Source organism: Lathamus discolor, chromosome W, assembly GCF_037157495.1.
Source record: "Lathamus discolor isolate bLatDis1 chromosome W, bLatDis1.hap1, whole genome shotgun sequence".
Classification (NCBI taxonomy): domain Eukaryota; kingdom Metazoa; phylum Chordata; class Aves; order Psittaciformes; family Psittacidae; genus Lathamus; species Lathamus discolor.
Genome location: NC_088908.1, coordinates 3,266,907 through 3,283,693, shown reverse-complemented (window position 1 = coordinate 3,283,693; position 16,787 = coordinate 3,266,907). Strand labels below are relative to the sequence as shown.

Sequence of the window (16,787 nt, the reverse complement as noted above, 5' to 3'; positions counted from 1 at the left end):
ATATTGTTGTCATAGAATACCAGTGTTTCTTTCAATGAAGAAAGCTGACTGATCCGGTAAAACAGTAAAAGGCTGGAGGTAGGAGATGATGAAGTACAAGGAGAAAGTCAAGGAAACATTGGTGCTTTTAATGAAATTAATGGTGGAAAAGACAACCCTTTAGAGATTCTTAAGTACTTGCCAACCAAAATCTGGTGACTTGCATCAGTCTTAATATTGTTTTCTTAGGAGTGTTAATCCTAGTTTAAACAGAAAAAGGCCGTCCTGTTTTTGACTGGGATAGAGTAACTTTTCTTCTTAGTACCTGGTGCAGTGCTGTTTAGGCTTTAGTCTGGGAACAATGCTGATAACACTCATGTTTTTAGTTGTTGCTAAGTAATGCTTACCCTGGTCAAGGACTTTTCAGTCACTCATGCTCTGCTAGTGAGGAGGGGCACAAGAAGCCAGGAGGGATCAGAGACAGGACACCTGACCCAAACAAGCCAAAGGGGTATTCCACACCACAGCACATCATGCACAGTATATAAACTGAGGGGAGTTAACCTGGAAGGGACTGATCGCTCGTTGCTTGGGTCAAGCTGAGCATCAGTCAGGGGGTGGTGAGCAATTGTATTGTGCATAACCTGCTTCCATACATGGTAGCAGCTGCCTCCTTCCAGATGGTAAAGTCACTATCTACTACCTCTTTGCGAACAGCCTGTCTTCCATGAACCTTGTAGTGCTTCAGTGCTGGGGGCTGCTAAGTGTCCTGCGATTGTCTTTTGAGCTTGCTGAAGGGCTGCGGTATAACATTTCAGTTCACAGTAGAAGGTCTGTTAGCTGGGCCTAATGAGACTGGTATAACTAGTTTTCTGATCCCTAACTTCTTCAGTGGAACAGTGGAAAACTAAGGAGCTCTTGTTTGTATGCTAGAGATAACTCTGTAACTCCCTGTGCAACTCATGAAATGAAATTTATGACCTGGCTTATGGCTCTCAAGTACTTGAAGTGGCTGAAATGTCAGGAATGTTCTCTTATGCAGCTGTATGTTGCTTGTGTATATATCACAATGCATAGAATCCAAACTGTTTATGATTTCATAGTTGTCTTCATTCTGTTTGTTTACTGTAATTAAGGTTGCGATGCATAGGGTTGGAATTTTGAACATACTGCTTTTGATTTAAACTGACAAGTGGAAATATTTCCTTGCATAGCATCTGATTGCTTTGTGAAATGTGGATGCCTCTTACTGATATTCTCAGACTTGAAAAAAAATAATAATTAAAAATTGCATTATAGGTAACAAGTTATAGCCATGGTTAAACACCTGGCCATTGAAACAACTACCTCAAACTATGGTCTATAATTAGTAAGACATCTTGTAGTTGGATCATTTCATAACCTTCTGTTGCAAAGCTACTTATGTTTTCTCTTTTGATGCATTTGATGATAGCTATTGTCAGGGTACTACCTGTGTGATCCAGAATTTTGTTTAGTTATATTTGCTCAACACACTGTGAAAAATAGTGGATTACTGTTTTGGTTTAACGTCAGCCAGCAACTACACACCACACGGCTGCTTGCTTACTGCCCCCTAGTGGGGTGGAGGGGGAATTGGAAGAGTAAAAGTGATAAGACTCGTGGGTTGAGATAAAGGCAGTTTAATAACTAAAAAAAGGGGGGGGGGGCACAACAGGGGGGATGGGGGATGGGCACGGACCCCAAACACCAAGAAACCCAAGAAAAAAAAGCGATGCAAAAGAAAAAAATTGCTTGCCGCCAACTGACTGATACCCAGCCAGTCCCTGAGCAACCACAGGCCCTGCCAACCTCCATTCCCCCAGAGTTATTGCTGAGCATGATGTCATATAGTCTGGAATATACTTGGGTCAGTTGGGGTCAGCTGTCCTGGCTGTGTCTCTTTCCAACTTCTTGTGTGCCCCCAGCCTACTCGCTGGCAAGGCAGTGTGATAAGCAGAAAAGTCCTTGACTCTGTGTAAGCACTGATCAGAAACAGCTAAAGCATCCCTGTGTTATCAATGCTGTTTTCGGCACAAGTCCAAAATGTAGCCCCGTGCCAGCTACTGTGAAGAAAATTAGCTCTATCCCATCCAAACCCAGTAACAATTATCATCACTTAAAATTTGCAAAGTTAATGATGGAAATAGAATCATAGAATAGTTAGGGTTGGAAAAGACCTTAAGATCATCTAGTTCCAACCCCCCTGCCATGGGCAGGGACGCCACGCACTAAGCCATGTCACCCAAGGCTCTGTCCAACCTGGCCTTGAACACCGCCAGGGATGGAGCATTCCTTGGGCACCCCATTCCAGTGCCTCACCACCCTCACAATAAAGAACTTCTTCCTTATATCTAATATAAATTTCCCCTGTTTAAGTTTGAACCCGTTACCCCTTGTCCTGCCACTACAGTCCCTAATGAAGAGTCCAACCCCAGCATCCTTATAGACCCCCTTCAGATACTGAGGTCTCCACGCAGCCTTCATTTCTCCAGGCTAAACAGCCCCAACTTTCTTAGCCTGTCTTCAGACAGGAGGTGCTCCAGTCCCCTGATCATCCTTGTGGCCCTCCTCTGGACTTGTTCCAACAGTTCCATGTCCTTTTTATCTTGAGGACACCAGAGCTGTACACAATACTCCAAGTGAGGTCTCACGAGAGCAGAGTAGAGGTGCAGGATCACCTCCTTTGACCTGCTGGTCACGCTTCTTTTGATGCAGCCCATACAGTTGGCTTTCTGGTCTGCGGGCACACACTGCCACCTCATGTTAAGTTTCTCATCTACCAACACCTCCACATCCTTCTCCACAGGGCTGCTCTGAATCTCTTCTCTGCCCAACCTGTAGGTGTGCCTGGGATTACCCCGACCCAGGTGTAGGACCTTGCACTTGGCTTGGTGAAGTATAAATATCCCTAGTAAGGACTAGGCAAAAAAATAAGAAGTGGATAGAAATTAGAGAGATCATGTTCTTAGCAATAACAAAGGATAGTGTCCTGGGTTCATCAGAAGCAGTCATTTTTCTCCTTCTCTGTAGCTGGTGCAGTGCTGTGTTTTCGACTTTAGACTGGGAACAGTGCTGATAACACATCGATGTTTTTAGTTCTTGCTAAGTAATGTTTATTCCGATCAAGGACTTTCCGAGTCTCATGCTCAGCCGGGGAGGAGGGGAAGCTGGGAGGAAGCAGAGACAGGACACCTGACTCAAACTAGCCAAAGGGGTATTCCATACCAAAGCATGTCATGCCCAGTATATAAACTCAGGGGAGTTACTTGGAAGGTCCAGACCACTGCTGGGGTTGTGCTGGGTATTGGTTGGCGGGTGGTGTGCAATTGTATTCTCTCCCCTTGTTATTTTCCTTATATTTATTATTGTTGGTAATAGTAGTGGTTTTGTATTATACCTTAATTACTGGACTGTTCTTATCTCAACCTGTGGGATTTCCATTCTTTTGAATCTCCTCCCCATCCCTCCGGGAGCAGGGGGAGGAAGAAGGGGGTGAGTGAGCGGCTGCGTGGTTTTGAGTTACTGGCTGGGCTTAAACCACAAGAGATATAAATCTTAGTAGTAGCGAGTTACTGTTTGAAATGAGTACATTTGATAAGAGTCGTGGCCAGAGGGGCAGCTTTCTTTTTATGAATTGCTAGGCAAGTTGTTTTTGTTACTTTGGTACCCTTCTATCCAAACTTTTAATTGATTTTGTGAGATTGATAGTGCACTGTAGGTAAGATGATATTTTGCATCTCTTCAGGAAAAAAATACATTTGGCGTGAAGTTGATAGATGTTAAGCATTGATTCTAACTGAATGCATTAAGTGTTTGGCAGTCTGAACAACACCAAATTTGTTACGGATCTTGACCTACAAAATTCTAAACGATACAGCGCCTTCTAAGAGAATGTCCTGGGTCTGGCTGGGCTGGAGTTAACTTTCTTCATAGCAGGTCCTGTGGTGCTTTCTTTTGGATTTGTGGCTAAAACAGTGTTGATAGCACACTGGTATTTTGGCTGTTGCTGAACAGTGCTTACACAGTGTCAAGTTTTTCTGTTTCTCATACTGCTTCCCCTGCCCTCCAGCAAGTTAGGCTAGAGGTGGACATGAAGTTGAGAGGAGAGACAGCCAGGACAGCTGACCGAAATTGGCCAAAGGGATATTCCATACCATATCAAGTAAAAAAAAAGTGTGTGTATGTGTCTTCCAAGGTAGCCATTGGTCAGTGACTGGCTGGGTGTATGACTGCCTTTGCATTGCTTCTATTGTTTTGTTTGCCTCAGCCCCCTTCCTTCGTTCTTCCTTCACTTTTTAAACTTTATCTCAACCCACAATTTTTTTTTTTTTTTGCTTTTGTTCTTCCTCTTCTCTACCCTGTTCTGCTGTGAGTTCAGCAAGCTGCTGTAAGGGTGGTTAGATGCTGGCTGGGGTCAACCCACTGCAGACATGATCTTTTGAATACTGCCCCGCGTGCTGTACAGTGTACAGACAAAACAACTATTTAAATGGTTTAACCTGTTTTAATCAGGATAAGGAGAAGCAAAGGAGAGAGCTATACTAATGTCATGGTTTAAACTCAGCCGGCAACTAAGTACCAGTCACTCGCTAACAAGACTGCAGCTTTGCCAATTTAAACAATATCTACACTGGTACTCCTTCTGCTGGTGTATGTGATCGGTATAGGCTCTTTAACTTTCATTCTGATAGAAGTTCTCACACCCAACTTTAACTTTTTGAGACAAGGGGAGTGAGCAAGTGGTTCTGAGGGACTAGCTGGGTTTGAACCACGACAGTTCTATGGAAAAACATCGGTGTTATCAGTGTTGTTCTCAGGCTGAAGTCAAAATCACAGCGCTCCACCAGCTACTAAGAAGGGGAAAAATGACTGCTACAGCTGAACCCAGGACAATAACACAGAGATGTTTTTAGTTGTTGCTAAGTAATGCTTATTCTTGTCAGGGACTTCTCAGTCTCATGCTCTGCCAGTGAGGAGGGGCACGGGAAGCTGGGAGGAAGCAGAGACAGGACACCTGACCCAAACTAGCCAAAGGGGTATTCCATACCACAGCACATCATGCCCAGTATATAAACTGAGGGGAGTCACTCGGAAGGCCCAGATCGCTGCTTGGGTCGGGCTGGGTATCGATTGGCGAGTGATGAGCAATTGTATTCTCTCCCATTGTTATTTCCCTTATCATCATTATTATTACTGGTGGTAGTAGTAGTGGTTTTATATTATACCTTAGTTACTGGACTGCTCTTATCTCAATCCGTGCGATTTACATTCTTTCGATTCTCCTCCCCATCCCTCCAGGAGTGGGATGGGGGGAGTGGGGAAGAAGCAGGGGAGTGAGCAAGAGGCTGCGTGTTTTTGACTTACTGGGTGGGCTTAAACCACTCCAGTTATCAGCATCGTTCTCAGACAAAGGTTGAAAATACTGCACTTTACAAGCTACTAAGAAAAAGAAAAATAGCTGTTACAGCCAAAGCCAGGACAGTACCCACCCCTTACTCCATACCATTCACGTCACGCTCAGATACCACATTTCTCAATATACCATCACTTTCTCTCTCACATATATATATGTATATATATTGTTGTGGTTTAAGTCCAGTCAGTAATTCAGAAAAAACATGTAGCCGTTCAATCACTCCCCCTCCCGTTCCTCCCCCCGCTCCCGGAGGGATGGGGAGGAGAATCAAAAGAATGGAAATCCCATGGGTTGAGATAAGAACAGCCCAGTAACTAAGGTACAACACAAAACCACTACTGCTGCCACCGATAATAATAATGATAAGGGAAATAACAAGGGAAGAGAATACAACCGCTTACCACTCACTGAATGATACCCAGCCCGACTCGAGCAGTGATCTCGCCCTTCCAGGTAACTGCCCCCAGTTTATATAGTGGGCATGACGTGCTGTGGTATGGAATACCTCTTTGGCTAGTTTGGGTCAGGTGTCCTGTCTCTGCTTCCTCCTGGCTTCCCCTCCTCCCTGGCAGAGCACTAGACTCAGAAACTCCTTGGTCAGAGTAAACATTCTGACCAGCAACTGAAAACATCGGTGTTATCAGCGTTGTTCCCAGGCTGTCCCACAGCACTGCACCAGCTACTAAGAAGGAGAAAAATGACTGCTACTGCTGAACCCAGGACAATATACACACAGATGCAAAGACACAGATATTCCTTAGTCAATGGACCATCCCTATAAAGTTTGCTGAATTCTTTAAGTCCATGATGTCAGGCTCTCTTGTAAACAGTATGTCAGGCCCGGAGGGATTGTGTATAATGTTGGATTGTTGCCTTCTGATGACACCACCGAACTTGTCACTGCTGAGCTTGTCTGGTTTCATCAAAGTTTATTCTTTGTTGTGTTAATGGTCTGAGGGAACTCAGGGTCAGTCAATAGTGACCTGAGGACAGTTCTGGGAGACTCCCGCTGATGCTGCTGGCTTTCCAATGTTTTTATTCTCTGCTGACGGTCGTGACAGCATGTATTTTCTTTTCAATGTCCAGAGTAGCAGAGATGGGCATCTAGCTGATGGGCTATAGAAGCGTTATATAGCAGGCAACAGCATATAATTGAGTTCATTGACTGTTTTCCCTCAAAATTAAATCCCTGTGATCTGCACACTGGCCTTTTCCATCTTCCCTGCATTACCACCCAGTGCACCCAAGTCCTTGAGCAAAAGCAATCCCACAAGTGGGTTTGCCTTTACCTGAAGCAGGAATAACCGAGACTGTCTTCCCCAGCAAATTCTTTATGTGCACCTCAAGAACTTTATCCCTCGCTTCAGTACGTAAAAGTTCTGATTGGGCTGGGCCAGCCCTGTTGGCAGATCCCCTAGTGTTGACCAACCAGGTGGCTTTTGGTAAATGTGTATCCCAATGTTTGCCCACCCATTGCTCACAGTGTAATTTTTAACAGCCCGTTGTACCGTTTGATTTTCCCAGAGGCTGGTGCATGGTAGGGGATGTGATATACCCACTCAATGCCCTGCTCTTTGGCCCAATTGTCTATAAGGTTGTTCTGGAAATGAGTCCCATTGTCTGACTCGATTCTCTCTGGGGTGCCATGTCGCCACAAGGCTTGTTTCTCCAGACCCAGGCTAGTAATCCAGGCAGTGGCCATCCGGTGTTTGCTTCAACCATGGTAAGCACATGACGCTTGCCTTGGCAGGTCGGTGTGAGTGTGATATAGTCAGTCTGCCAGGCCTCCCCATATTTGTATTTCAGCCATCATCCTCCATACCAGAGAGGCTTTAAGCACCTAGCTTGCTTAATTGCAGCACGTTTCACATTCGTGAATATCCTGGGCGACAGTGTCCATTTTTAAGTCCACCCCTCGATCACGAGCCCATCTGTATGTTGCATCTCTCCCTTGATGGCCTGAGATGTCATGGGCCCACCAGGCTAAAAATAATTCACCCTTACATTGCCAGTCTAAATCCATCTGAACTTCACTTTTAGGAAACTGATACATCTGCTGGTTGTTCTGATGTTCCTCATGGATACTTAGGAATCCAGGTGGCATACCTTCACCACCAGGTTCTGCACATGGGCAGGGATATCTTGCCACAGTGCAGCAGCCAGATGGGTTTACCTCTGCATTGCCAGTCGCTCTGCTTCCATTGCTGCGACCACCCCCAAAGGGCATTTGCCACCACCCATGAGTCAGTACAGAGATAAAGTATTGGCCACTTTTCTCGTTCAGCAATGTCCAAGGCCAGCTGCATGCCTTTCACCTCTGCAAACTGACTCAATTCACCCTTTCCTTCAGCAGTTTCTGTGACCTGTCATAGTAGAGTCCATACAGATCTTCCATCTCAGATGCCTTCCCACAGTACGGCAGGACCCATCAGTAAACAAGGCATATTGCTTCTCACTTTCTGACTGTTTATTATATGGTGGGGCCTGTTCAGCAGGTCAAAGGAGGTGATCCTGCCCCTCTGCTCTGCTCTTGTGTGACCTCACTTGGAGTATTGTGTGCAGTTCTGGCGTCCTCAACATAAAAAGGGCATGGAACTATTGGAACAAGTCCAGAGGAGGGCCACCAGGATGATCAGGGGGCTGGAGCACCTCCCGTATGAAGACAGGCTGAGAAAGTTGGGGCTGTTCAGCCTGGAGAAGAGAAGGCTGCGTGGAGACCTCATAGCAGCCTTCCAGTATCTGAAGAGGGCTTATAAGGATGCTGGGGAGGGATTATTCGTTAGGGACTGTAGTGATAGGATAAGGAGTAATGGGTTAAAACTTAAACAGGGGAATTTTAGATTGGATATAAGGGAGAAGTTCTTTTCTGTAAGGTTGGTGAGGCACTGGAATGGGTTGCCCAGGGAAGTTGTGAATGCTTCATCCCTGGCGGTGTTCAAGGCCAGGTTGGACAGAGCCTTGGATGACATTGTTTAGTGTGAGTCATGGCAGGGGGGTTGGAACTGGATGATCTTAAGGTCCTTTCCAACCCTAACTGTTCTATGATTCTATGATTCTGTGAATAAATTTAAAACTATTTTACTCCTTAGATGCCTTTATATTAAAGTATCTACAAGAGCAAATACTCAACTACAGTTATGCTGGTCCTGCAAAGACTTTGCTATTCCTTTTGTCTTAATAAGTAACCTCATGTACCAATACAGAAAATTAGGGCCTTCATAGTCTTCCCCCTAGAATGTGCTTTTTGTCAGAAATTTTGTATCCCCTTTATGAAAATTAACCTTCATGCTATGACAAGTTACAGTACAACACTCTGACAGTGAAATCCATTTATATTTGTGAAAGTAGATTTGTAGAATGGTTTGGGTTGTAAAGGACCTTGAGATCATTTAGTTCCAACCCCCCTGCCATGGCTGGGGACACCTCCCGCTAGACCAGGTTGCTCAAGGTCCTGTCCAACTTGGGGTGTCTCAAACATTGCTTACATTCCCTAGGAAGCAGGTGGGAGAGTAAGAACGGGAAACTGAGCTGGTCTCAGGCACCATTTGCATTTGACCATAGGAGGCCTTGCAAGAATCATCGCAAACAAAGCGAATAACAAGGATTTTAGCTCTTGATACTGTGTAGGCAGGATTGTTCTGACCCCCTTGTTCACAGCTGATAAGCTTCCACAGGACTGGGAAGAAATGCTTAACTCGAGCAGACTCAAAGGATGGAGTCAAATAGCAGACACCACAACATGAGGGACAACGACCACCCGGAAGACTCTTGCAGAACCCCAACTTTGGAACTGTGCATGCATTCACTAAATTGCGCTCATCATTATCATAGTAATGCCTCTCTATGCTTCATATGCAAATTATGGATAATACCCCAAAGAACAAGAACATAAAAGGGCAGGGCTCAGGTCAGAGGGTGAGCTCCCACCACCAATACCCTAGGTGAAGAGGACCAACGAGATGTCTCTGGATCCACTGGTGGTGATACTTCTCTTTCTCTCCCCCTCTCTTTTTTATTGAATATTGACTAGCTCCAAGTAAAAACTTGTGGCACAGGACTTGCTTATCCAGTTAAAATAATCTTCATTGAGTTGTTGTATCTAACCACATGCCTTGTATTTTGTATTAATAAATCATAAAACTGGTTGGTTGGTGGTGTTTCACCTTAGTTCAGTACAAGGGTATCACAAACTTAGTTGTTGATCCCAAGGGGAGGGAGGTCATCCTAAGCAACTCCTTTCAGGTCACAACATTAAAAATTGGCATCACAGACAGGGTACCCTTGCAATACTGAACCAACCAGAAGAGACCAGGGCCCTTAGCGTGGCCCCTTCCTTGGGAAGTGCCTGACAGGAGCAGAGGCATTGGATCTTGTGAAGATCCATACTGGGTGTATAAGTCCAGAGTAGACTGAATACTTCCACAGGGTGCAATCCTTCAGGAACAAACTGCTCCACCATGGGTTCCCCACTGGGTCGCAGATACTGCCAGCAAACCTGTTTCTCACACCCCCTTGCCACCAGAACTTTGCCATGCAAACCCAATTGAAGCTTGGCTTCAGTCTTTCCCTCCAGCGCTGCTCCTTCACTTTTGATTGGTGTAGAAAGAGGTCAGTTTAGATTTTTTTTAAAGAAAGTAAAATTGAAGTAAGGGTAATGGATGTTTGAATGATGAGTCTAACTTTTCCCTTAAAGTGAAGTGTTCTTTTGTCATATTTACAGTTTGTGAGTTGCTTAGCATTTGTATTTGGTTTTAATAGGTTGTGTGCTGGATTTGGGAAGACTTGTCTTAAATATGATTTGGTGACTGCTGTCATTTTGTTTAGGTGTATGTTTTCATACTGTGACCCGTTTGTCATTTGAGAAATGGGTTATAGCCTGAATTGAAGCCTGAGGAGGCTTAAAATACAACAGCATGAATTATATCAATTACCTCTGCTTCTGGTTTTTTACTGAAAATGAGCAAATTGGGGAGGAAAGAAAAACCTGGTTATAGAGAGTCTTTGTCCCCTTTGGGTGGTTGTCTTGGTTTAAACCCAGCCGCGCAGCTCGTTCTCTCACTCCCCCCCCTTCTTTCCCTCCCTCTACTCCCGGAGGGACGGAGAGGAGAATCGAAAAGAATGCAACTCCCACGGGTTGAGATAAGAACAGTTTAGTAATTAAGGTATAACACAAACCACTACTGCTACCACCAATAATAATAATGATAAAGGAAATAACAAGAGGAAAGAATACAACACCTCAACACCAGCCGACCAATAACTTGTCCCACTCCCCCCAGCCGAGCACCGACCGATACCTCGTCCAACCCTGCAGTCCCTAGCCCTTCCGGGTAACTCCCAGTGCATCCTGGGCATGACGTGCTGTGGTATGGAATACCTCTTTGGCTAGTTTGGGTCAGGTGTCCTGTCTCTGCTTCCTCTTGGCTTTCCCTCCTCCCTGGCAGAGCATGAGGCTCAGAAAGCCCTTGGTCAGACCAAACATTTGTGTTATCAGGTCTGTTCCCAGGCCTAAAGTCAAAACACAGTGTTGCACCAGCTACTAAGAAGGAGAAAAATGACTGCTGCTGCTGAACCCAGGACAGTGGTTCAGATTGCTTTCCTCCACTGTGAGTTGTTTGGGTTATCTGAACCTATGAAGCTTTAAAAATTCTGTGCATTGGAAAAAATAATTTGAGAGAGGTGGCACATCTAAAATTCTGATAACTTTATTTGAAACAAAGTTTTGGAATTACATCAGTTTTAACCGAGAACTTTCATTTAGTTTCACAGGTCTGTTCTGTGAGAAGAAACAGAAGCCTTAAATTCTGAGGATACCCATTGTTACATTTTTGTTTTAGGTGGTATCATGGAAAACTCGACAGAGCAATTGCAGAAGAGCGTCTTAGGCAAGCAGGAAAACCTGGAAGTTACCTTATTCGAGAGAGTGATCGGAGACCGGGTTCATTTGTTCTTTCATTCCTTAGTAAAACAAATGTCAATCATTTTAGGTGAGAATTAAATATTTTATTTTAAAGCACTCTAACCTGTTTATTTGTGGTTTTAGAACTTAGTACAGTATAGAAAACAGTTTTTTTATAAATGGAATATTTTTTTCTGTTTTATCCATGTTTGTTATAGCTCTTTACTAGGGTTTAATTGTTTTAAACCATGCCACTTAAAAATTTCTTTACAGGCTGAAGAATGAAAATGTGAGGAAACCAACAAAATCAGAATAGAGAAGCTTGTTTAAAGCTATTGTTACTAAATTTACAATAACATGCAGGCTTCTTTCTTATTAGTAATCTGAGGAGATTGTTTTGAGTCTTTTCCTCAGTTATTGCATCTCACAGGACATACTTGAATGTCAGTCATAGCAAATCTGGGTGCTTCCTTTAAAGAAATAAGGAGAAACAAAGAAGTTATGTTTTAATAATATGAGGATTTGCTGGAATCAGTTTTCCGCATGTGTTAGAATTCATTCTAAATACAAATAGCCCTTTATACGAAATTGTAACTTAGATTATTTTACCATTGGCAAGTTGTTTACATTAATTTATTCTCATTTAGTGTAAACAAGAGATGTTCTGGGAAGTGCTTGAATGTTAGTCAGCAAGTAGTGTGCTGCAGTGTAATGTTTATCATCACAATATAGGATCTCAAATGAATCTTCAGCAATAAAAAAAACTTGCCATCTAGATAACAAGAAATAAACTGAAGTAAATTTACTTGCAAAGCAAACAGAAATAGCATGCTCATATTTACATCATGTTGTCTGAACTAACAATTCATGCTTCTTGGCTATACTGATTCTTGTTTGGGAATTGGCAGTAGGAGAAAATTAAATTATGTTAATACTTGCTTTTCAAGTGCTGTTTTTAAGAGTCTTATTTTTCTAATAACTTCTTCTTATCATAACTAATCAGGTGTTGAATGTTGGTTCATGTCCAAGATAAATATGTTTCTGTTATCTCAGAAAATGGGAAACTGTTAAAGACTAAGAAAGGGTTCCTTATCTTTTCAAATTTTCAAGAATCTTTCCTTCTTGGATCCATTAAATATGTGAAGAGAGGACTGTTCAAAGGAAACTAATTTGTTTGCTGATACTGGTCTTCATAGAACAGACATGCTTTTGGCTTCATTTGTTGACTGTGGACTGTTTTTGTTATTAGAAGGGCAGATGCTACACTCAAACATTTTTCAGCCTCAAGAATGGCAGTCTTGAAGTTATTTCATCCAAATACAAGGATACATCCACTGGGTTCCACAGACTAGAATTGTCACTTTCACCAAAGCTTGTTCTTTGCCTTCCAAAAAGGGGTGAAATTTCCATTGCTCAACAATCTTGATGATATTTTGTTGCCTAAAAGCGATATATTTTTTATTAACTTTTCAGCACATATTTCTGTTTAACTAAAATACCAATATTTTAGGTGAAAATTCTTCAGATCCCCATTCCCCATGTTGGATATGGGTATACACTGGTGCAGTATATGATTACAGATAGTGTATGAGTCCATTAAACAAAATTCTTTTTGACTGTTATAGTATATTTTTGCTGAGCTGCTGAGTGATATGAAATATTGGGAAGAAAAATCTTTATCTTTTCATCTTGTCCTTCAGAATTTTCTGTGATTGCAAAAGTCTTTGTGTTTACTAGTCCAATCTGTTCTGAAGAAAGGTTTCATTTGAGGTTGATTTAATAATAAAATGTGAAATTTCATTTAGAAACCTAACCTCTAAATAATTTACCATGAATTTTATTAGTAATCTGGTAGAAAATATGCCAAGAGATCTAGGCTAGATCTTTAAAGTTATATTATTTTCTGACTTCCCTTGCAGTGCTATGTGCTTAAAAACTTCAAATTTTATCTCTGAAGATCGATCTTAGTATGTGTTTTACACTTCTATTTGGGAGAAATATAGTTTAAACAACTAAGAAGGGAGATTTTTAAAGCAGGAATGTGTCAGAATACTGACCTGTTAAAGAAAAATAGAACAAAAGTCCAAGAATCATAGAATTATAGAATCATTGAATAGTTAGGATTGGAAAGGACCTTACGATTATCTAGTTCCAACCCCCCTGCCATGGGCAGGGACACAACACACTAGACCATCTTGCCCAAGACTGTCCAACCTGGCCTTGAACACTGCCAGGGATGGAGCATTCACAGCTTCTTTGGCCAACCTGTTCCAGTGCCTCTCCACCCTCACAGTAAAGAACTTCTTTTAAGTTCTTTAAGTTTAAGCCCAGCCGGTAACTCAGAACCACACAGCTGCTCACTCACTCCCCCTTTCTCCCCCCCCCCCCCCCGGAGGGATGGAGAGGAGAATTGAAAGAATGTAAATCCAATGTGTTGAGAGAAGAACAGTACCATACAAACCTACTACTACTACCACCAATAATAATAACAATAAGGGAAATAGCAAGGGGAGAGAATATAAAACTAAAAGGGGAAAAGGAAATGAAAACAATAAACACAAGTAATGCACAATACAATTGCTTGCCACCTGCCAACCGACACCTAGACAGACCCGAGCAGCGATCTGGGCCTTCCGAGTAACTCCCCTCAGTTTATATACTGGGCATGATGTGCTGTGGTATGGAATACCCCTTTGGCTAGTTTGGGTCAGGTGTCCTGTCTCTGCTTCCTCCCAGATTCCTGTGCCCCTCCTCCCTGGCAGAGCATGACACTGAGAAAGTCCTTGATCAGAGTAAGCGTTACTTAGTAACAAATAAAATCATCTGTGTGATGTCAACATTGTTCTCAGACTAAAGTCAAAATCACAGCACTGCACCAGCTACTAGGAAGGAGAAAAATAACTGTTACAGCTGAAACCAGGACAGTGGTGTCCCTGCCTATGGCAGGGGGGTTGGAACTAGATGATACTATGGTCCTTTCCAACCTTAACTACTCTATGATTCTTCTCTGCCCAACCTGTAGCTGTTTCTGGGATTGCCCCAACTGAGGTGTAGGACCTTGCACTTGGCTTGGTTGAACTTCATGAGATTGGTATTGACCCATTTCTTAAGCATATCACAGTCCCTCTGGATGGCATCCCTTCCCTCCAGCATATCAACCAAAACACATAAGGTAGTGTTGTTGGCAAATTTGCTGAGGGCACACTCAATCCCGCTGTCCATGTCACCAACAAAGATGTTGAACAAGACCGGTCCCAACACCGATCCCTGAGGGACACTACACGTTACTGGTCTCCAATTGGACATTGAGCTGTTGACCACAACTCTTTGCGTACCACCATCCAGCCAATTCTTTATCCACTGAGTTGTCCATCTCTAAAATTAATGTCTCTTCAGTTTAGAGACAAGGATGTTGTATGGGACAGCTTTGAATGCTTTGTACAAGTCCAGGTAGATGATGTCACCTGCTCTACCCCTGTCCATCATTTCTGTAGCCCCATCATAGAAGGCCACCAAATTGGTCAGGCAGGATTTCCCCTTAGTGAAGCCATGTTGGCTGTCACCAAGCACCTCGTTGGTTTTCACGTGCCTTTAGCATGCTTTCCAGGAGAATCTGCTCTAAGATTTTGCCAGGCACAGAGGTGAGACTGACTGGTCTGTAGTTCCCTTGGTCTTCCATTTTTCCCTTCTTGAAAATGGGGATTATATTTCCCTTTTTCCAGTCATTGGTAACTTCACCTGAATGGCATAATTTTTCAAATATGATGGACAATGACAACTTCATTTGCCAGCTCCTTCAGGACCCGCGGATGGATTTCATCAGGTCCCATGGACTTGTGTTCATTCAGGTTCTGAAGATGGTCTCGAACCTGATCCTAAGAAAACAACTACAGATATAAAATATGCTCTTTTTGGTTTTAATTGCTCAGAAGCTTTGCAAAGAAGTAAAATGCTAAGTAAATATTTAGTCAGACATGTTTAACCTTTTGTCCTGTAATTTGTTTTGAAATAACTTTAAGATATTTTTTATTAATTTTCCAGAAGCTGTACCATTATGTTAGATGTTGGGTTTTTTAAGTGAAATTTGATTTGTTTACTAATAGTTTATCTCAATTTCTTTATTTTTATTGTATATTTTTATCTTCACTGATCAATGATGTTATATATTCTTTGACTTCACTTTTTGAAGTTATGTCATAAGACTTCCTTCTTTGGTAGAAGTGCTCACCAAGCCACTTTCAATTGATTATCAGCTGTCCTGGCTAACCGAGGAGATCCCAGTTTACTGGAGGTTAGCAAATTTTTTGCACATATACAAGAAGGGCCAGAAGGAGTATCTGGGAAACTACAGGCCTGTCAGTCTGACCTCTGTGCTGGGGAAGGTTATGGAGCAGTTCATCTTGAGTGCCATCACACGGCAGGTACAGGATAACCAGGTGATGAGGCCCAGTCAGCATGGGTTTATGAAAGGCAGGTCTTGCTTAACTAACCTGATATCCTTGTATGACAAGGTGACCTGCTCAGTGGATGAGGGAGAGGCTGTGGATGATGTCTACCTGGACTTTAGTAAAGCCTTTGACAACATTTCCCACAGCATTCTCTTGAAGAAACTGGTTGCTTATGGCTCGGGTAAGTGTGCTCTTTGCTGGTTAAAAAACTGTCTGTATGGGGGAGTCCAAAGACTTGTGGTGAATGGAGTTAAATCCAGTTGGCAGCCAGTCACAAATGGTGTTTCCCAAGGCTCAGTATTTGGGCCAGTTCTGGTTAATATCTTTATCAGTGATCTAGTCAAGGGGATCGAGTGCACTCTCAGTAAGTTTGCAGATGACACCAAGTTGGGCAGGAGTCTTGATTTGCTGGAGAGAAAGAAGGCTCTGCAGAGGGATCTGGACAGGCTGGATCAATGGGCTGTGGCCGGTGGTATGAAGTTCATCAAGGCTAAGATCTGGGTCCTGCACTTGGGCCAAAGTAACCCCGTGCAATGCTACAGGTTTGGGGAAGGACTTGACGTGGACCTGTTGGAGCAAGTCCAGAGGAGCGCCACGAATATTATCAGAGGGCTGGAGCACCTCTCCTATGCAGACAGGCTGAGAGTTGGGCTTGTTCAGCCTAGAGACAAGAAGGCCCTGGGGAGACATTATAGTAGCCTTCCAATACCTAAAGTGGGTCTACATGAAATCTGGAGAGGGAGTTTTTACAAGGGCATGTGGTGATAGTACAAGGGGGAATGGCTTTAAGCTGAAAGAGGGTAGATGTAGATTAGATACTGGGAAAAAATTCTTCACTGTGAGGGTGATGTGACATTGGAACAGGTTGCTCAGAGAAGCTGTGGGTGGCCTATCGCTGGAAGTGTTCAAGTCCAGGTTGGACGGGGCTTTGAGCAACCTGGTGTAGTGGAAGGTGTCCCTGCCTATGGCACGGGGGTTGGAACTAGGTGATCTTTAAGGTCTTTATCAACCAAAATCATTCTAT

At 43.2% G+C, this 16,787-nt stretch overlaps 1 protein-coding gene across 6 annotated transcripts in view; it reads left to right on the top strand.

The window, feature by feature from the left end:
- LOC136004421 (ras GTPase-activating protein 1) overlaps positions 1–16,787 on the top strand; it is a 144,374-nt gene that overhangs the window by 15,217 nt on the left and 112,370 nt on the right. For 5 of the 6 annotated variants that reach the window (XM_065660904.1, XM_065660903.1, XM_065660906.1 and 2 more), the window contains exon 2: positions 11,254–11,403. In XM_065660904.1, coding sequence (XP_065516976.1) covers positions 11,254–11,403 — 150 coding nt within the window. Of the gene's footprint in view, positions 1–11,253; positions 11,404–15,828; positions 15,945–16,787 lie in introns of those variants that run through there. The other variant, XM_065660909.1, reaches the window with a different exon arrangement.